General features: G+C 36.6%; 1 protein-coding gene across 4 annotated transcripts in view; it reads left to right on the top strand.

Annotated features, from left to right (window-relative positions):
- MAN1A2 (mannosidase alpha class 1A member 2) overlaps window positions 1-22,660 on the top strand; it is a 187,557-nt gene that overhangs the window by 43,475 nt on the left and 121,422 nt on the right. For all 4 annotated transcript variants that reach the window (XM_026483649.4, XM_057310338.1, XM_057310337.1 and 1 more), the window contains exon 3: window positions 3,667-3,763. In XM_026483649.4, the coding sequence (XP_026339434.1) occupies window positions 3,667-3,763 (97 nt within the window). The remainder of the gene's footprint in view (window positions 1-3,666; window positions 3,764-22,660) is intronic.

Genomic DNA, 22,660 nt, shown 5'->3' with positions numbered 1-22,660 from the left:
AGGGTATTCTCAGGATTCAGAATAAGGGACTCAGCAGGGTGACTGCTGTGCTTGAGGCAGAGAGAACAGAAGTCGAGGTTAGAGCAGGAGGGATAGCTTCAGGAAGGATATATCAGGAGAAAATGGAACTGATAGTTTATGTGAGATATTTGATTATACTGAGAAAAGTTTTGAAGCTCAAGTATAATTTGGAAGTAAATTGAGAATTGTTACATTAAAAACCTAAGTAAACAAAAACCCCAAGCCCTCAGACAAGTAATTAAAAGCAGGAAAAACAAAAGTTGCATAAAGTAATATAATAATTACAAGAAAAATGGGTTGTTAATTACATCGGAAGGTTGTGGGCCAGAGAAATACATGTGAGGAAGTATATGTGGAGGTAGTGGCATAAAAGAGCTGAAATAACTATAGGGGAATATAGTACATACCTAAACCTTTTTTAAAAATCAAGAAATAGCACTATAAACTATATTCCAAAATATAATGATAAATAGAAGAAACAGGTGAGGGGCACCTGGGTGGCTTAGTCGGTTAAACAGCTGCCTTTAGCTCAGGTCATGATCCTAGCGTCCTGGGATCCAGCCCCATTTAGGGCTCTCTGTTCAGTGGGGAGTCTACTTCTTCCTCTCCCTCTGCCTGCCGGTCCCCCTGCTTGTGCTGTCTCTCTCTCTGAAAAATTGAGCTTTTTGAGACATAATATGTATAAAATAAAATGAGTTCTATTTTAAGAGTACTGCTTGTTGATGGGTTTTGACAGATGTGTATACCTGTATAACAGCAACTATTGTCAAGATGTTTATAATCTCAAAAACATTTTTCTTGTGCCCCCCTCTGGTCAGTCCACCCGATTCCTTGGTCCCAGGCAACCACTGATCTACTTTTAGTCATTATAGATTAAGTTTGTCTTTTTTCAGTCAAATGGAATCATAAAGTATGAAGGTATGTAATATTTTGTTTCTGGCCTTCTGGTTGGCATAATTTTTTTGAGATTCATCTATGTAGATTGTGCACAAAGGTCACTTTTTTCTTAATAATATTCCATTATATGGGTATACCATAACTTGTTTTATTTATTCACCTGTTGAACATTTGTTCAACATTTGTTCCAGTTTTTGGCTATTATAAATAAAGTTACTATGAACATTTGTGTATAAGTATTTGTGTGGGCACATGTTTCAGTTTTAATTTTGAGATTTGTCTGTGATCTGTTGCCAGTTAATTTTTTGTTTATTGTCTGAAGTAAGTAAGGGCTGTTCTTCAGTTTTTGCCCATAGGGCTTTTTAGTTGTTTCAGCATCGTTTGTTGAAAAGATTATCCTTTTCCTATTGAATTACGTTGGCACTTTTGTTCAAAATCAAATGACAAAATCAGTAGGTGTTGAGTCTCTTTCTGGACTCCTACCTATTCCATTAATCTCTATACCTACCTTAATGCCAATAGGACACTGTATTGAATACTTTAACTTATAGAAGCTTTGACATCAGGTTAAATCCTCCAACTTTGTTCTTTTTAAAAATTGTTTTGGCATTTCTGGTTCCTTTGCCTTTTAGAATTAGCTTCTTTATGAAAATAGAAGTTGCTGGATTTTGACTGGGATTTTATTAAATCTGTAGATGAATTGGGAAGAATTATTATTATTTTTTTTAAGGTGGGTTTTTTTTTTTTTTTTTAAGATTTTATTTATTTACTTGACAGAGAAAGAGACAGCCAGCGAGAGAGGGAACACAAGCAGGGGGAGTGGGAGAGGAAGAAGCAGGCTCCCAGCGGAGGAGCCTGAGGTGGGGCTCGATCCCAGGACTCTGGGATCACGCCCTGAGCCGAAGGCAGACGCTTAACAACTGAGCCACCCAGGCGCCCCGAATTGGGAAGAATTATTAACAATATTCAATGTTCCACGAACATGTTACATGTATCCACTTATTTAGGTTTTCTTTAATTTATCAGCAGGTGTTTTATAGTTCTCAGTATATAATTCTTGTACATTTATTATTTTGAAATATTTCATGTGTTTGATGCTATTATAAATGAAATTATTTTTTAATTTCCATTTCTGTTGCTTTTTACTAGCATATAGAAACATATTTAATTTTAGTTTTCTGAGCTTGTTTCCCTGTTACTTTATTGAAGTCATATATTAGTTCTAGTGGATTTTTCTTTTTTAGGTTGCTTAGGATTCTCCTTATACATGGTAATGTCTTCTTTGAATAGAAGTACTTTTCCTTTTTCCTTTTTGATTTTTATGCCTTTTATTTCTTTTTCTTATCTCGTTACACTGGCTAGGACTTCCAGTACATTGTTGAAAATAAATGTTGAGAATGGACATACTTGATCTTGACTTTAGGGTTTAAGCATTTAGTCTTTTACCATTAAGTATGATGTTAGCTGTAGGTTTTTTGAAGATCCCCTTTTTTAGGTTGTAGACGTTTCCTTAGAGGTTAATGAGAGGTTTTTTGTTTGTTTGTTTTAATTATCCTGAATGGGTGTTGAATCTTGTCAGGTGCTTTGTCTACTTCTATAAAAATGATTGTATGATGTTTTTCCTTTTATAGTGTTCTGAATTATATTGATTGGTGTTTGAATGTCAAATTAGTCTTCTATTCCTAGGCTAAACTGTACTCGATCATTATGCAGTATCCTCTCTCTGTGGCTGGTTTTCGTTAAGGAATTTTGAGTCTGTGTTTTTGAGATATATTGGTTTTCAGATTTCTTGTAATGTCTTTGTCTGGTTTTGGTGTCTGAATAATGCAAGCTGCAAAAAAAAAACAACAAGTTGAGGAATATTTTAATGAATAATATACTGTTAATTGAATAGATTTTTGATGTACCACAGTCCACTATTAAATAATTTAGCTGTTATATAATTTTTTTTTTTTGAAGATTTTATTTATTTATTCGACAGAGATAGAGACAGCCAGCGAGAGAGGGAACACAAGCAGGGGGAGTGGGAGAGGAAGAAGCAGGCTCATAGCGGAAGAGCCTGATGTGGGGCTCCATCCCAGATCGCCAGGATCACGCCCTGAGCTGAAGGCAGACGCTTAACCGCTGTGCCACCCAGGCGCCCCCAGCTGTTATATAATTAAATACTCTGCTATTGTGTAGCTTGGAGCTCTTTTGGTTGTGAGAAGTGTAGTTCAAACTAGTTGATATAAAAAATATTTATTAGCTTAGTGGCTCTAAACTGGGGCTTCAAGCTTGGGTTGGCTAAGTCCACATCTTATATGTTATTGTTAATAATACACACCTCTGTCCTTTTGTTGTTTAGTTTCTCCATGTTGGGAGAGCGTTAGCCTCCATCACCTTCAAAATGATATATTACATAGACCTTGAGATTTCAAATTGAGACAGTCCCTTCGTCTTCTAGTGTCTATAACAATATGCATAAAGGGACTTGATTGCTGCTACTTGAATCACACGTACCTAGTCACTTTGTTTAGGTCAGGGGTTGGCAAAATACAGCCTGCAGACCAAGTTTTTTTTCTTGTTGTGTAGACTGAGATTAAACATGGTGATGTGTGTAATCACACTGGTATAAATATTAATAGAATAATATCCTAATGTAGGAGATACAGGAGAATGGTTAAGGCTATAGTGATAGATGATCTAGATAGATGAAATAACAGTCTGTTAGTAATGTAAATTGATGGATTAAAATTTTTCCTTTCTCAGATGATGAAACATGCCTGGGATAATTATAGGATGTATGGATGGGGACATAATGAACTCAGACCTATTGCAAGGAAAGGACACTCCACCAATATATTTGGTAAGTTTACGTCTTCTAATTATATGTGAACTACTATATCCGTTTTCTACCTCCATCTTTAAAACAGAATTTAACTTTTTGTGTACTTTATAAAACCTGAGTATTTCTATGTAACAATAATTTGAATTATAAGTACATAATGTACTTTGTTTCTTTCTTTCTTTTTTTTTTTTTTTTTTTTGCAAGTTTCAGTCAGGATTTAGTGATAGTTGCTTTGGAGTATACAGATGATGTGGTAGATTTTCTGTTGTCTTCTTTTTTTTCTTTTTTCTTTTTTTTTTTTTTTAAGAATTTATTTATTTATTTGATGGGGGGGAAATCACAAGTAGGCAGAGAGGGAGAAGCAGGTTCCCTGCTGAGCAGAGAGCCTGATTCAGGGCTTGATCCCAGGACCCTGGAATCATGCCCTGAGCCAAAGGCAGATGCTTAACTGACTGAGCCACACAAGTGTCCCAGATTTTCTATATATATACACAGATGCTATAGTCATTTATCTGAGTATTTGAAGCCTTTTCTGCATTTTTTTTCTTTAGTATCAGGGAAGTTCAGTACCTATTATTTGTAATTTTTCTTTAGCACAGTTCTGATACTCCTCAGATTATAGAGGAGGAGTGGATGCCAAAGAAAGCAGTAGTGCTATGTATATATAAAAGTCACATGCCTACGGTGATTTGTTTGTAAGGTGAGTGGGTTATGTCGTACATTCACAGTTCCAAGGGAAAGATTACTGTGTGTGTGGATGGAGGTCTGGGGAAGAGCTCTGTTCAACTTTAGTTTGCTCTGACTTTCTACCTCTTGAGTTCACTCCACTTGTTAAACTTCTCAGTTTAAAGAAGTAAGTTAATTTACTTAACCCAAGGACAAATCTTGAGAATTATCAAGCTGTTCTTTATCGACTTCACCTTTTTCCCCCATTCTCTGTTTTTCTTGATATGATGGATATCTCTTAAGTAATGATAGGTGAAGGCAAGAAAGCAGTAATGGGGTAGGAAGGCACACATACTAGTTATTACTAATTGTAATGTGCCACCACAGTAATCTAAATAACATTTTTCTTTGTGATATTTGGAAGAATTTGGAAGAACTATGATTTCTCTTATAATTTGTTTATTGCTTGGTTATTTTTTGTGAAAAATAAAACGACTGAAAAGATGCTTTCTCCCAGGTTTGAGAGATGTTGGGACGGAGGAATAGCAGAAAATTTTCTTTTTGGTAATCAAAGACACTAGAGATCTTTTAATATATTTAAATTAGCATCTATCACTTAATGAAATAAAGCATGTTTCCTCAGCAAAGGTTACAGATAGAAAAGTTCCATTGCGTTGTGGATGCCCCATTGTGAGACCTTAGTGCAAGAAAGACATTATATTTAATGGTAATTAAGATTAGATACTCTCTTCAAGTAAATATTTCTTTATATTAAACTCAGTGGTAAACTGTAAGTCCCTTTAAAGGATTGGAGTATAAATGTGTACTGAAAATAAGAGTTGGATGTTAATTTTCTACTCATTTTTTTAAACCTTATTTCTCAGAACATCTACTGTGTTAACACTTACCAAAGAGATACAGGTCCTAGGCAAGGTAGTAGGTAAATAACATATTATTTAATCATTGCAATGACTGTCTAAGGAAGGATTGTTTGCTGAATTTAAATTCAGAATATAAATGAGTTTTCAGGTAACTAAAAATTGCATTTTGTATAAATCAATATAAATCTTTTCTTTTATCGAGCAAAAGGGGTATTTCTTTCTTAACTGAATGTAGTCTTGTTAAAATCCTAATGGAGAAGTTTTGACTTCTTCACTTTTTTTCTTTTTAAAAACAATAGCTTTCTTTTTTTATGAAGGATGGTTTTAACTTATGGTAATTTTTTCAGACTTCTTCAAATGTAAACTTTGTAGATTACTCTTTGGTTAGATTGGTAAATGATGACAGGGCATGGCAGGTTCAGATTATTGTCAGGTGAGTTCTTGCCAGCTGGTTATTAGAGCACTTAAGTTGATTTATTGGGTAAACTGAGAGTTGTCTGTGAGGTCCTAAAAGTTAAAGGAAGTTAGAGTTGGAAAGGGAGACTTTACAAAATGAGCCTTTTCATTCTGAGTTAACTAGGTACGGAGGCAAGGTTTTGCCAGTGGTCCTCCGTTCAGAGAGATCATCAAGTAAATGAAAGCAATTAAGTACATTTCAATAGAAAGTTTTACCTTCTTTGCTACCAATCTGGCAAGAGATCAGTTACTTTAGGGATTCTATAATTTGGTTTGTGAATAAGATTATTTTCCTTTAGAACAATAGTCATATGCACATTAATAGAAATTTCAATAGTATTTATATAGTTTATACTGCCGTGGACTGAATTGTGTCCCTCATAAGCTCTAACCCCTAAGTCATTATATATGGAGATAGAGCCTTTAGCAGTTAATAAAGTTAAATGAGGTCATAAGTGTGGGGTCCTAATCTGCTAGATAGGGCTGGAACCCTTAAGAGAAGAGGAAGAGACACCAGAGCTCGCTCTCCCCGTGTACATGAACCAGGGAAAGGTCATATGAGGACATAGGAGGAAGATGGATGTCTACAAACCTTCACCAAAATCTGGAACCTTAATTTGGACTTTTAAGCATCCAGAGCAATGAGAAAATAAATTTCTGTTGTTTAAGCCTCCTAGTCTATATATTTCATTATGGCAGCCCAAGCAGAGTAATAAATGTACTATATACTGAGGGCTGGTTTTAGAGATTGATGTGAATGAACTTGTTTTGCATTCAAAACAACCCTAAGAGGCAGGTGCTGTGGTTACTGTTTCTGTTTTACAGATGAGGAAATGAAAGCACAGTTAGGGTTAACTAACTTGCCCAAGGTCGCCCAGTTAGTAAATAACGGAGCCAGGATTTGAATCCCAGCAGTCTAGTGCCAAGGTCCCTTTCTCTAACCACCATTCCACACTGTTTCAGTAGATTCTAAAGACAGAAAAACATTAATTGCAGAACACAGGGAAAAAAATCCGTCGTGAGAAGAAAATTCTAGTGAAATGGTAGAGAAAGTGAAAATGCAATCTGTAGAATTTTCAGTAATCAAAATTAGGTGCTTGTATCTTTTTTTTTTTTTTTTAAGATTTTATTTATTTGACAGAGACACAGTGAGAGAGGGAACACAAGCAGGGGGAGTGGGAGAGGGAGAAGCAGTGTTCCTGCTGAGCAGGGAGCCCGATGCGGGGCTCGATCCCAGGACCTTGGGATCATGACCTGAGCCAAAGGCAGATGCTTAATGACTGAGCCACCCAGGCGCCCCAGGTGCTTGTATCTTTTATTAAAAATTTTGAGTGGTTACAATTTTTTCCCACCAAATAAGCTAAGTAGGAATGGATCCTTTATTATTTGTTTTATATTTTTAGGTACACAGTTAGTTTATTAAAGGATTAATATTCTTTTTCTTATTCTTTTTTGCATCTCATATCCTTGCTGCTGAGTATGGTTTGGAAGTTTAAAAAAAAATCTTTTTCTTTTTCTTTTCTTTTTTTTTTTTTTTTATTTTCTCGTTGTTTAAATAGAAGAAGTCTAACCAATAGGTAATCGTTCTGAGTGTCTCATTTGACATCCCAAATTCAGAGTGCCTTTACGGAGTCAGAATCTTAGAGTCGAAAGGAACTTTAAGTTTTAAAGTCTGTACTCTTCTATTATGGAACATATAGGCGGGTATTGAACATGTAGGCAAGTGTTGAAACTTACAGTATTTGAGATTATATGGAAAACAACTTAAAATGTGTCCTTTTCCATTTTATTAGCTTAAATATGAAAAAAAATTATATAGTAACCGAAATCAGTGCTCCTCTGACTTCTAATAGCTAGCCCTTGGCATTATATGATTCTTTATGTGCAGATAACAGAAAACCCATTTCAAAATGACTTAAACTAAAAGAAATTTAATCAGCTGAGTGAAGTCCTAGCATAGACTGGAGTCCAGCTAAGCTTTTTCTTTATGTCTTTTGTCTGTTTTTCTCTGTGTATTGGTATCTTCAGACTGGCTTCTTAGCAGGATGGCTGCCTCAGCTCGAAGCTTTATATGTTCATATTACCACATCTGTACAAAAGAGAACACTGTAGAGAAGGGAGCACTTGGGTTTCTTAGAAACTTCATCGAAAAGACTCGTTGTTTCTTGTCTCTAATTGGCTTTTGTGCCCATCCTCAAACCAAATGCTGTTCCCAGAAGGGTAGCATTATTGCTTTGGTTTTGCCCAGTTAAGGCAAACTCCTAGAGCTAGTGAGTGCAAAGAAGGAAATGTTGCTGGATGTAAATTAGCACTGGTATTAATTATTCCAGTGGAGATTCATGGAATGAATTCTGTTTACTTAGACATTGTGGAGAATAAAAAGAGTTTTATTATGGATAGGTCTTTTGTATTTAAAAGAAAGAATTTTGATTTGGAAAAGAGTGTTACTAACTTTGCAGTGCTTTTTGAAGTGTGCTTTTATTTTCTGTATGTGTGTCTATGTGTCTGTATGTTTGTGTGTGTATAAATTCTTTCCTGCTATTTCCAACTTAACTGGGGTATGACTTCTAATATTTTGTTTAGGATTTTGCATTTCTACTTTGCATTCATATTCTGTACTTTTCTTCCATTATCTCTGTCTTGTTTTGGTTTGAGGGTAATGCTGGCCTCATAAAATGAATTTGGAAGCGTTCTCTGCTCTTCAGATTTCTGGAAGAAATTGTTTAACATTGATTTTATTTTCTTTTTTAGAGTTGGTAAAATTCACCAGTGAAGCCATTGGCATCTGGAGATTTATTTTTTTCTGGGAGGTTTTTAAACTGCAAATTCAGTTTCTCTAGCACTAAGGACCAGTTTATCTGTAGTTGACTCTTAAACAGTAAGTTCTTGAACTGGGGGTCCACTTATATGTGGGTTTTTTTGATAAATACAGTATGATAGTGTAAGTTTATTTTCTCTTACGATTTTTTTCAAATTTTTATTTAAATTCTAGTTGCTAACATACAGTGCAATATTGGTTTCATGCGTAGAATTCAGTGATTCATCACTTACATACAACACCCAGTGCTCATCACAAGTGCCCTCCTTAATACCCATCACCCATCTAGCACATTCTGCACCCACCTCCCTTCATCAACCCTCAGATTGTTCTCTATCATTAAGAATCTTTTTTTTTTAAGATTTTATTTATTTATTTGAGAGAGAGATAGTGAGAGATAGAGCACAAGCAGGGGAGAGGGGGAGAAGCAGGCTCCCCACTGAGCAGGGAGCCCTATGCTGGTCTCGATCCTAGGACTCTGGGATCTTGACCTGAGCTGAAGGCAGACGCTTAACCGACTGAGCCACCCAGGCGGCCCTATCATTAAAGAATCTTTAATGGTTTGTTTCCCCCTCTCTCTTTTTTTTCCCTTTTATTCCTCTTCCCATATATTCATCTGTTTTGTTTTGTTAAATTCCACATGAGTGAAATCATATGGTATTTGTCTTACTCTGACTGACTTATTTCGCTTAGCATAGTACACTCTAGCTCCATCCACCTCGTTGCAAATGGCAGGATTTCATTCTTTTTGATGGTTGAGTAATACTCAGTGATTGTGTGTGTGTGTGTGTGTGTGTGTGTGTGTGTGTGTGTACGTGTACATATATATGTATATATAGCTTCTTTATCCATTCATCCTTTGATGGACATTTGGGTTCTCTCCATAGTTTGGCTACAAACAATTGGGGTGCATGTAGCCTCTTACGATTTATTGATAACATTTTTTCTAGCATACTTTACTGTAAGAATGTAGTTTATAATACACATACAAACTACGTGTGAATCAAGTGTTTATCATCAGTAAGGCTGCTAGTAAGCCATAGGCAATTCGTGGTTAAGTTTTGGGGGATTCAGAAATTACACATGGGTTTTTGACTGCATTGGGGGTCAGCCCTTAATCCCAGGGTTCTTCATGGGCCAACTGTATTCTTCTGTAAGTTTTGGTAGTTTGTGTTTTTTGAGGAATTAGTTCATTTCCTCTTAGCTATTGCTTTTATGTGTGTAGAGTGTTTGGAGTATTGTTATCTTTTGATTGTCTGTGGCAGCTGTAGTGATAATCCCTTTTAATTCCTAATATTAGTAATTCATGTTTTTTCTCTTTTGTCAGTCCTACTGGAAGCTTGGTTTCACTGATCTTTTTAAATAATTTATCATGGTTCACTTTTTTTTTTAATTCAGGTAATATTAATATAGATCATTATACTAGTTTCAAGTGTACAATATAATGATACAGAAATTCTATACATTATTCAGTGCTCATCGTGATAAGTGTACTCTTAATCCTCTTCCCCTGTTTCACCCATCCCCCCACCCACTTCCCCTCTGGTAGCCATCAGTTTATTCTCTGTAGTTAAGAGTTTATCTCTTGGTTTACCTCTTTTTTTCTTTCCCCCATGTTCCTTTGTTCTGTTTCTTAATTTTCACAAAGGAGTGAAATCATATGGTATTTGTCTTTCTCTGGCTGACTTATTTCACTTAGCATTATATCATCTAGATCCATCCATGTTGTTGCAAATGGCAAGATTTAATTCTTTTTTTATGGCTGAGTAATATTCTGTTGTATATGTGTACCACATCTTTTTTTTATCCACTTATCTGTCAGTGGATACTTGGGTTGCTTCCCTGTCTTGGCTTTTATCAATAATGCTGCAATAAACATAGGGGTGCCTTTATCTTTTCAAATTTGTTTTGATTTTCTTTGGGTAAATAGCCAGTAGTGGAATTACTGGATCATTTAGTAATTCTATTTTTAGTGTTTTGAGGAACCTTCATACTGTTTTCTACAGTTGGCTGCATTCCCTTGTATTCCCACTAATAGTACTTGAGGGTTCTTTTTTCTCCACATCCTTGCCAACTCTTGTTATTTCTTGTGTCTTTGGTCTTAGTCATTTTGATAGGTGTGAGGTGATAATCTCATTGTGGTTTTGTTTTGCATTTCCGTGATGATGAGTAATGTTAAATATCCTTTCACGTGTCTGCTGGCCATCTATATGTCTTCTTTGGAAAAATGTCTATTTATTGATCTTTTTTATATTTTTGTTATGCTTTCAGTTTCTTTGATTTTTGCTCTTTAGTATTTTCTTTCTTCCACAGATTTGGGTTGATTTAGCTCTTACTTTTCTAATTTCTTTAAGTGGAAGCCTAGAGTATGGATTTGAGATCCTCTTTTCCGGTAAAAGCATTTAATGCTATAAATTAACTGTGAGATGCTGCTTTAGTTATACCCAAAGATTTTGATATGTTGTGTTTTAATTGTCATTTAATTCAATATGTTTTAAAATTTCCCTTGAGGAACCCTCTTGCACTGTTGGTGGAAAAGGAAACTGCTGCAGCCCTCGGGAAAGCAATATGGAGGTTCCTCAAAAAGTTAAAAATAGGGGCACCTGGGTAGCGCAGTCGTTAAGCGTCTGCCTTCTGCTCAGGGCGTGATCCCGGCGTTCCGGGATCGAGTCCCACATCGGGCTCCTCCACTGGGAGCCTGCTTCTTGCTCTCCCACTCCCCTGCTGTGTTCTCTCTCTCGCTGGCTGTCTCTCTGTCACATAAATAAATAAAATCTTAAAAAAAAAAAAAGTTAAAAATAGAACTACCCTGTGACCCAGCAATTACACTGTTAGGTATTATCTGAAGTATACAAAAATATTAATTTAAAGGGATACATGCATCCCGATGTTTATAGCAGCATTATTCACAATAGCCAAATTATGGAAAGAACCTAAATGTCCATCAATTGATGAATGGATAAAGAAGGTGTGGTGTAGATAGTCCAGGATGGCAGAGGAGTAGGAGACCTTAGGTTCATTTGGTCCCAGGAATTGAGCTAGATAGCTGTCAAATCATTCTGAACACCTGTGAACTCAACTAGAGATCTAAGAAAAGAATTGCTGCAATTCTACAAATAGAAAAGCGACCACTTTGTGCAAGGTAGGGGGTGCAGACAAGTGAATCTGAAGTGATTTTTGGGAAGATAAACCACGGAGGGAGGGAGCCTCTGTAAGCCGGCTACTGGAAGGTGATTTAACAGTGGAGTGCAAAATCAGAACTTGTAGAAGTTTGTTCCAGTGAGGGGCATCCCTGCCCGAAAGGCTCTCAGGTGGCGAAGCAAGGCGGAATCCTAGGTGGAACAGTGTGGTCTCAGGATCCCTGGGGCCACAGGAAGACTGGGGGTGCCCGAGTGTGGCAGAGCTCACAGGTATCCAAGTAGGGAAGCCGGCTTCAATCAGTGAGCCCAGGAGTGGGCTTTCAGCTCCGTGTTACCATAAACCGTGAACCCCTGCACGGTTGGGCAACCGCTTTCAGAGTAGGGAACCCCACAAGTGGCAGAACTGGGGCGAGACCCCCTTCCCTCTCCCAGCAGGAGTGGCATGGGTGCACACTGCAGAAGTCTGCAGGGCTTGGGGATGCGAATGGGGCTCGTGTGGCTGAGATAGAAATGCTTGGTCACAGGCTAGGTGAGCATGGAGTGGAGACGGAGACCAGGGAGATAGGAGTGATTGACTGCTTTTCCCTGAGGGCATCTGAAAAGTGGGGCCCTGAGCTTTTAGCTCTGGGGCTGGAGATCGGGAGGCCATCATTTTCATTCTCATCTTCTATAGCAGCACAGAAAGCCTTCAGGGAACAAAAGCCACAGAGAGCAATCCTAAGTACCTTTCTGGTCAGGGTGGTGCAGTTCTGTTTGGGGCAAAGAAACCTGAGAATCAACACAACAAAGCCCCTCCCCCAGAAGATCAGCAAGAACATCCAACCAAGACCAAGTTTATCGGTCACACGGAACTGTAAAACTCCAGTGCTAGGTGAAAACAGTACATAGAATTCATGTTTTTTCCCCCACAATTCTTTAGGTTTCAATTTTAATTTTTTTCTCTTTCCTTTTTCAACCAATTTCTAATTTTATCAACTCTTTTTTTAAGTCTTTTAAAATTTTCATCTTTACATTTATATTCTATCCTTTCATTCATTGTATTTAATTTTATTTTTATATATATTCAAGTTTCTCTTTCTTCACAGCTTTGGGATGTAGTTTCTTTTAACGAACAGACCAGAATACTCTCAAGATATAGTGTAGTGCTCTGTTCTGTTAACCTGTTTATATTCTTTCTTTTTTTTTTTTTTGGCATTTAATTTTAATTTTTAGTTACATTCTGTCCTTTCATTGTATTTAATTGTATTTTTGTACATATATATAAGGTTTTTTTCCTTTACAATTTTTGGATTTAGTTTTCTAACGCACAGACCAAAATACACACAGGATTCAGTGTATTGCTCTGTTCTGTTCACATGTGTGGTTATATTCACTCTTTCTTTTTTTTTAATTAAAAAATTTTTTTTTCCATTTCGTGTCTCTTCTGATTTGTTTAATGTATAATACATTTCTCTGGGGTCGTTGTTACCCGTTTAGTATTTTATTCTCTCATTCGTCTATTCTTCTTGAACAGAATGACAAGATGGAAAAACTCACCACAAAAAAGGAGAACAAGAGGCAGTACCAACTGTCAGGGACCTAAATCAGTATGGATATAATGTAAGATGTCAGAACTAGAGTTCAGAATAATGATTATAAAGATACAACTGGGCTTGAAAAGTGCATAGAAGGCACTAAAGAATCCCTTCCTGGGGAAATAAAAGAACTAAAATCTAATCAAGTTGAAATAAAAAAGTCTATTAATGAGATGCAATAAGAAATGGAGGCTCTAACTGCTACGATAAATGAGGCAGAATAGAGAATTAGTGACATAGAAGATGAAATGATGGAGAATGATGAATCTGAGAAGAGAGACAAACAACTACTGGAACATAAGGGGAGAATTTGAGACATAAGTGATACCATAAAGTGAAACAATATTAGAATAATTGGGATCCCAGAAGAACAGGAAGAAGAGAGGGATGGGGGGAGGCAGAAGGTATATTGGAGCAAATTATAGCAGAGAACTTTCCTCATCTGGGGAAGGAAACAGGCATCAAAATCCACACAGAGGCCTAGAGAACCCCCCTCAAAATCAGTAAAGTAGGTCAACACCTCGACATAAGAATAGTGAAGCTTGCAAATCTCAGAGACAAAGAAAATCCTGAAGGCCGCTCAGGATAAGAGATCCATAGCCTACAAGGGTAGACACATTAGACTGGCAGCAGACTTATCCACAGAGACCTGGTAGGCCAGAAAGGACTGGCATGATAGATTCAGGGTGCTAAATGAGAAAAATAATGCAACCAAGAATACTTTATCCAGCCAGGATGTCATTCAGAATAGAACGAATGATTAAAACAAAACAAAACAAAACAACTTCCAGGACAAACAGAAACGAAAAGAATTTGTGATCACTAAACCAGCCCTGAAAGAGATATTAAAGGGGATATCTTAAGCAAAGAGAGAGCCCAAAAGTAACATACACCAGAAAGAAACAGAGACAGTCTACAGAAACAGTGACTTTGCAGGTAATACAGTGGCACTAAGTTCCTATCTTTCAGTAGTTAATCTGAGTGTAAATGGGCTAAATGCCCCAATCAAAAGATACAGGGTATCAGGTTGAATAAAAAAGCAAGACCCATCGATATGATGTCTGCAAGAGACTCATTTTAGGCCCAAAGACACCTCCAGATTGAAAGTGAGGGGGTGGAAAACGATTTATCATGCTAATCGACATCAAAAGAAAACTGGGGTAGTAATCCTTATACAGATAAATTAGATTTTAGGCCAAAGACTGTAATATAAGATGAGGAAGAACACTATATCATAATTAAAGGGTCTGTCCACCAAGAAGATCTAACAATTGTAAATATTTATGCCCCTAACATGGGAGCAGCCAATTATATAAGCTAATTAATAACAAAATTAAACTCATTGATAATAACAAAATAATAGTAGGGGACTTTAACACTCCACTCACTGCAATGGACAGATCATCTGAGTAGAAGATGGACAAGGAAACAAGGGCTTTGAATGACACACTTTACCAGATGGACTTAACAGATATATTCAGAGCATTCTGTCCTAAAGCAACAGAATACAAATTCCTCTTGAGTGCTCATGGAACATTTAGAATAGATCACATCCTGGGTCACAAATCAGGTCTCATCAGTACCAAAAGATTAGAATCATTCCCTGCATATTTTCAGACCACAATGCTTTGAAACTTGAACTCAGTCACAAGAGGAAATTTGGAAAGAACTCAAATATCTGGAGGCTAAAGAGCATCTTACTAAAGAATGATTGGGTCAACCAGGAAATTAAAGAGTTAAAAAATTCATGGAAACAAATGAAAATGAAAACACAACTGTTCAAAAACCTTTGGGATGCAGCAAAGGCGGTCCTAAGAGGGAAGTGTATAGCAATACAAACCTTTCTTAAGAAACGAGAAAGGTCTCAAATACACAAGCTAACCTTACATGTAAAGGAGCTGGAAAAAGAACAGCAAATAACGCCTAAACCCAGCAGGAGAAGAGAATTAATAAGAGTAGAGCAGAAATCAATGAAATAGAAACCAAAAGAACAGTAGAACAGATCAATAAAACTAGGAGCTGGTTCTTTGAAAGAATTAATAAGATTGATAAACCCCTGGCCAGACTTATCAAAAAGAAAAGAGAAAGGACCAAAATAAATAAAATCATGAATGAAAGAGGAGAGATCACAATGAACACCAAAGAAATACAATTATAAGATCATATTATGGACAACTGTATGCCAACAAATTAGGCAATCTGGAAGAAATGGATGCATTCCTAGAAACATATAAACTACCAAAACTGAACCAGGAAGAAATAGAAAACCTGAACAGATCCATAACCAGCAAGGAAATTGAAGCAGTAATCCAGAAATCTCCCAACAAACAAGAGTCCAGGATTGGATGGCTTCCCAGGGGAATTCTATCAAACGTTTCAAGAAGAATTAATATGTATTTTTCTGAAGCTCTTTCAAAAACTAGAAATGGATGGAAAATTTCCAAACCCATTCTCTGAGGCCAGCATTACCTTGATCCCAAAACCAGACAAAGACCCCACTAAAGAAGAGAGTTACAGACCAATATCCCTGATGAACATGAATGCAAAAATTATCATCAAGATACTAGCCAATAGGATCCAACAGTACATTAAAAGGATTATTCACCATGACCAAGTGGGATTTATTCCTGGACTGCGAGGGCGGTTCAGCATCTACAAATCAATCAGTATGATACACTACATAAATAAAAGAAAGGACAAGAATCATATGATCCTCTCAATATATGCAGAAAAAGCATTTGATAAAGTACACCATCCTTTCTTGCTTAAAACTCTTCACAGTGTAGGGATAGAGGGAACATACCTCAATATTATAAAAGCCATCTATGAAAAGCCCACGTGAAATCATTCTCAATGGGGAATAATTGAGAGCTTTTCCCCCAAGGTCAGGAACACAGCAGGGATGTCCACTATCACCACTGTTGTTCATCATAGTACTAGAAGTCCTAGCCTCAGCAGTCAGACAAGAAAAAGAAATAAAAGGCATCAAATCAGCAAAGAAGAAGTCCGTCTCACTCTTTGCAGATGACATGGTACTCTGGAAAACCCAAAAGACTCCCCCCCAAAATTGCTAGAACTCATACAGGAATTCAGCAGATGACAGGATATAAAAATTAATGCAGAGAAATCCATTTCATTTCTATACATTAATAATGAAGCAGCAGAAAGAGAAATTAAGGAGTCAATCCCTTTTACAGTTGCACCAAAAATAATAAGATATGTAGCAATAAACCTAACCAATAAGGTGAAAGACCTGTACTTAAACACTGATGAAAGAAATTGAAGATGACACAAAGAAATGGAAAAAAAAATACATCCCATGCTCATGGATTAGAAGAACAAATATTGTTAAAATGTCTATGCTACACAAAGCAATCTATACATTCAATGCAATCCCTATCAAAATACCATTAACTTTTTTCGCAGAGTTGGGACAAATAATCCTAAAATTTGTGTGGACTCACAAAAGACCCCGAATAGCCAAAGGAATGTTGAAAAAGAGAACTAAAGCTTGTGGCATCACAATGCTGGACTTCAGGCTCTATTTTATAAAGCTGTAATCATCAAGACAGTATGGTACTGGCACAAAAACAGGCAAATAGATCAGTGGAACAGTATAGAAAACCCAGAAATAGACCCTCAACTTTATGGCCAACTAATCTTCGATTACACAGGGAGGAATATCCAGTAGAAAAAAGACAGTCTCTTCAACAAATGGTGTTGGGAAAATTGGACAGCCACATGCAGAAGAATGAAACTGGACCATTTCCTTACACCATACACAAAAATGTACTCAAAATGGATAAAAGACTTAGGTCCTGTGAGACAGGAATCCATTGAAATCCTAGAGGAGAACTCAGGCAGCAACCTCTGTGACCTCAAGCTACTTCTTGCTAGACACCTCTCCAAAGGCAAGGGATACAAAGGCAAAAATGAACTATTGGGACTTCATCAATACAAAAAGCTTTTGCACAGCAAGGGAAGCAGTCAACAAAACCAAAAGACAACCGACAGAATGGAGAAGATATTTGTCAATGTATTATTAGATAAAGTGCTAGTATCCAAAATCTGTAAGGAACTTAACAAACTCAACACTTAAAGAACAAATAATCCAATCAAGAAATGGGCAGAAGACATGAACAGGGGTGCCTGGGTAGCGCAGTCGTTAAGCGTCTGCCTTCGGCTCAGGGCGTGATCCGGCATTGTGGGATCGAGCCCTACATCAGGCTCCTCCGCTGGAAGCCTACTTCTTCCTCTCCCACTCCCCCTGCTGTGTTCCCTCTCTTGCTGGCTGTCTCTGTCTAAATAAATAAAATCTTAAAAAAAAAAAAAAAAAGACATGAACAGACATTTTTCCAAAGAAGGCATACAAACGGCCAACAGACTCATGAGAAAGTGCTCAACATCACTTGACATCAGGGAAATACAAATCAAAACCACAATGAGATACCAACTTATGCTGGTCAGAATGGCTAAAATCAACAAGTCAGAAAATGACAGATGTTGGTGAGGATGCAGAGAAAGGGGAACCCTGTTAACACTGTTGGTGGCAATGCAAAATGGTGCAGCCACTCTGGAAAACAGTATGGAGGTTCCTCAAAAAGTTCAAAATAGAGCCACCCAATGAACCAGCAATTGCACTACTGGGTATTTACCCCAAAGATACAAATGCAGTGATCTGAAGGGGCACCTGCACCCCAATGTTTATAGCAGCAGTGTCCACAGTCGCCCAATTATTGAAAGTGGGCAGATGTCCATCGACAGATGAATGGATAAAGAAGATGTTGTACATATATACAATGGAGTATGACACAGCCATCAAAAAATGAAATCTTGCCATTCGCAGTGATGTGGATGGAACTAGAGGGTATTATGCTATGTGAAATAAGTCAGTCAGAGAAAGGGAATTCTCATATGATCTCACTTGTGGAATTTAAGAAACAAAACAGAGGATTATAGGGGAAGAGAAGGAAAAATAAAGACGAAATCAGAGAGGGAGACAAACCATAAGAGACTCTTAATCAGAGGAAACAAAACTGAGGGTTGCTGTAGGGGAGAGAGGGTAGGGGATGGGATAACTGGGTGATGGACAGTAAGAAGCACACGTTTTATAATGAGCACTGGCTATTATATAAGACTTATGAATCACTGACCCTAGGTCTGAAACTAATAATTCACCATATGTTAATTAATTGAATGTAAATAAAAAATAAAAAAAAGATGTGTATATATACAAGGGAATATCAGTCAACCATAAAAGAGAATGAAATCTTGCCATTTGAAATGACGTAGATGGATCTGGAGAGTATTATGCTAAGCAAAATAAGTCAGTCAGAGAAAGACAAATACCATATGATTTTTAGAAACAGAACAAAGGAAGAAAAAAGAGGTAAACGAAGAAACAAACTCTTAACTACGGAGAATAAACTGATTGTTCCCAGAGGGGAGGTGGGTGGGGGGATGGGTGAAATAGCTGATGGGGATTAAGGAGTGCACTTGTTATGATGAGCACTGGGTGTCATATGTAAATCACTATATTGTACACCTGAAACTAATAGTACACTGTATGTTAACTAACTGGAATTTAATTTAAAAAATAGAAGCACATAGGAAAAGCCATGTGTTTTTCCACTTGAGGAAAAAAGTATTTTCCATGAGTAAGTTGTTTAATTTTCAAACATTTAGATATTTTCCTTTTATCTTTCTGTTATTGAAATTTAGTTTATTTCTATTATGGTTAGAGACTATACTACATTTCAGTTATTTTTTTTAAGATATGATTTATTTATTTGACAGAGAGTGAGAGAGAGCAAAGGAGCACAAGCAGGGGGAGTGGGGAGTGGCAAAGGAGAGGGAGAAACAGGCTCCGCATTGAGCAAGGAGCCTGATGTGGGGCTCGATCCCAGGCTGCTGGGATCGTTACCTGAGCCGAAGGCAGACGCTCAATGAACTGAGCCACCCAGGTGTCCCTATATTTCACTTCTTTTAAATTGTTTAAGATTTACTTTATGATCCAGCATATGGTCTATCTACCTTGGTGAATGTTCCATTTGTGCTTAAAAAGAACCTGTGCGAGTGTCATCTGCTGTTATTGGGTAGAATGTTCTATTGATGTTAGATCCCATTGATTATTAGTGGAGTTGTTCAGCCTTCCTTTGTGCTTGCTAAATTTCTGTCCAGTAGTTCTATCACTTCCTAAGAGACAGGTGTTGAAGTCCTCAGCTATAATTTTGGATTTGTGTCCTAGCCCTTTAAGTTCGGTCAGTTTTTGCTTCTTATATATCATATATTCATATATTCTTGTTAAGTGTTTACACATTTAGGATTGTTATGTCTTCTTGATAGCACCACCAAACCTGTAATACCAAAACCAAACAACAATATTACAAGAAAAGCAAAATGTAGACCAGTGCTTCTCGTGAATATAGATGTAAAAATCTTTAGCCAAATCTTAGTAATCTAGTTCAGCAATACCTAAAATGAATAATACCTTATGACTATTGCATGGTTGGTTTAATATTCAGAAATTAGCATAATTGAAAATATTAAGGGGAGCACCTGGGTGGCTCATTTGGTTAAGCATTTGCCTTTGGCTAGGGTCATGATCTCAGGGTCCTGGGATCAAGCTCCACATAGGGCTTCTTGCTTAGCGGGGAGCCTGCTTCTCCCTCTCCCTGTGCTGCTCTTCGCACCCACTGCTTGTACATTAACACACAGACACACAGATACCCCAAAATAAAACAATTGGAAAAAGTTTGCCACATGCTTAATATTGGAGCACTAGATGTTTTCCCCTTAGATTATGAGCTAGGCAAGTATGTCTGCTCTCTCACTTTTGTGTAGCATTGAAGTTGAGGTCCTAGCCAGTACACTAAAGTAAGAAAAAGACAAAAGAGGTATAAAGATTGGAAATGAAGAAGTACAAGGTTTTTACTTGCAATCAACAAGATTGTCCATAAAGAAAATCTTAAGGTCTACCGGACAACACCAACAAAGTACTAGATTGAATAAAATTCAGTAAGGTCATAAGGTACAAGTTCAATGTACAAAATATATTATGTTTCTATATACTAGTGCTAAACAGTCATAGTGCAATTTAAAAATAACATTTGCAATAGCATCAAAAATATGAACTGCATGTGGATGAATTTAACAAAATATGTGCAAAACCTGTACACTTAAAACTAAGTGATTATCGAGAGAAATTTCAAAGGACTTAAGTAAATGGAGAGAGATGCCACGTTCATGAATTGGAATACTCAAATACTGTGGGGATGTCAGTTCTCTTAAAATTCATATTTAAATTTAAAGAAATCCCAATCAAATTGATAGGCTGAGTCAAAAATCTGTATGAACATGCAAGGCATGTGCAATAGAATAATTTTTTAAAAAGAAGAACTAAGTTGAGGGATTTGTATTACCTGATTTTAAGATTTACTTTAAAGCTGCAGTAATGAGGACAGTCTTATTTTAGCATAAGGACAGACAGATCAGTGGAAAAGAACAGAACTAGGACTGCACATAACATGGTTGATTCAAAGGTGCCTGAGAAATTCAGTAGGTAAAAAGATCAACTTCAGTAAGTCATGCTAGATCAGCTACATATTTGTATAGAAAAATAACAAACGTTGACTGTTCATTGTACATAAAAATTAACCTGAAATGATTCATAAATCTAAACATAAAAGTGAAAAGTGTGAAACTTCCTGTAGAAAGCTTTGGAGAAAATCTTTATGACTTTGAGGTAAGAAAAGAGTTTTTAGAATACAAAAAGCATAAACCATAAAAGGAAAAATGAATAAATTGGACTTCATAAAAATTAAAAATTTCTGCTCTCCAAAAGACATTAAGAAACTGCTAAGTTAGGTAAGCCTTGGAGAAAATCTTTGTGGTACATACACAAGAATGTATTTAGAATATATAAATAATTTATATACCAAATAAGGTTTATGAATAGCCAATAAGCACATCAATTCCCAGAGAAATGAAAATTCAACCCACAATGCAAAATCCTACACACTCATTAGAATGTCTAAAATTAAAAAGGGCAGCAGTACCAAATGTTGACGAGAATGGTAGAGCAGCCAGAGCTTGTCTGCATTGTTGCCACGTGTATAAAATGGTACACCCTGGAGAGCCGTCTGTCAGTCTCTTGTAAAGTTAAACATAAGCTTACCATCCAGCTCAGCAGTTTCACTCTTTAAGATTTCCATGATGCTCACAAATGAGATGAGATAGTACTTTTATTTTTCTTACTGAGATTTTTGCATCAATGGTATGCAGAAATTGAATTTTAAGATCTCTCTTCCTGTGTTCTATAAAAATTTATGTAGGACTTACTGTTCTTAAAATTCAAGTAGAATCTTCTGTGAAACTTCCAGAGTATGATACTTTTATGATGGGTAGTTCTTTGAGAACTTAATTTCCTCTGTTTCGTGGTCTGTTTTGTTTAGATTTTATGTTTCTTTCGTAAGTCAGTTTTATATATATAATATTTTTATTTTATGTGTTACTATATATAATATTAAATATATAATATATATTCATAGAAAATCAGTTGCACTCATTTTTTTTCAAATTTATTGGTATGATGACTAAAATGGGCTTTTTATAGTTTTCTTAGTTTCCTCTATATCTGTCTGTTGATGCAGTCTTATTTCTCATTTTGTATTTTTGTATTCCCTGGCCACTTTTTAAACATTGGTTAGTGGTAGATTCTTTGTATAGTTCTTCTAATAGAACTATCTCTTGAATTTATATATATATATATTTTTTTAAAGATTTTATTTATTCATTTGACAGAGATAAAGCCAGCGAGAGAGGGAACACAAGCAGGGGGAGTGGGAGAGGAAGAAGCAGGCTCCCAATGGAAGAGCCTGACGTGGGGCTCGATCCCAGAACTCCAGGATCATGCCCTGAGCCGAAGGCAGACGCTTAACGACTGAGCCACCCAGGCGCCCCTCTTGAATTTATATTTTTGACAATGTTCTTTATTTCTAATTCATTAATTTTTGCCTTTAACTTTTCTGATTCTTTTAACTTTTTGCTCAGGTTTATCGTTCTTTTTCTTCCATAGTAGAATGTTGTGAATTCAATTATTTTCATTTGTTCGTATTAAATAACATAAAATTTTCAAGTTAGGAGTTTCTGAGAACTGCATTAGTTGAATCCTATGTTCTCATAATAAAATTTTATTGATGTTTTACACATTCTACAGTATTGTGTTTTACTTCTTTGACCCAAGGGTAGTTTTAGACCTTTTAAGTTTTTCCAGTTGAAATCTTGAGTTGTCTAGGTAAACAATCATAGTGATAGCCAGGAACTTCAGTTTTGTTTTTCTCTTCCTTGGGCTGTTTAGCCCATGGCACAGACTTCTTGTG

This window comes from Ursus arctos, unplaced genomic scaffold, assembly GCF_023065955.2.
Source record: "Ursus arctos isolate Adak ecotype North America unplaced genomic scaffold, UrsArc2.0 scaffold_12, whole genome shotgun sequence".
NCBI classification, from domain to species: domain Eukaryota; kingdom Metazoa; phylum Chordata; class Mammalia; order Carnivora; family Ursidae; genus Ursus; species Ursus arctos.
Note: the sequence above shows the minus strand (reverse complement) of the source record. Positions and strands in the feature narration are given on the sequence as shown.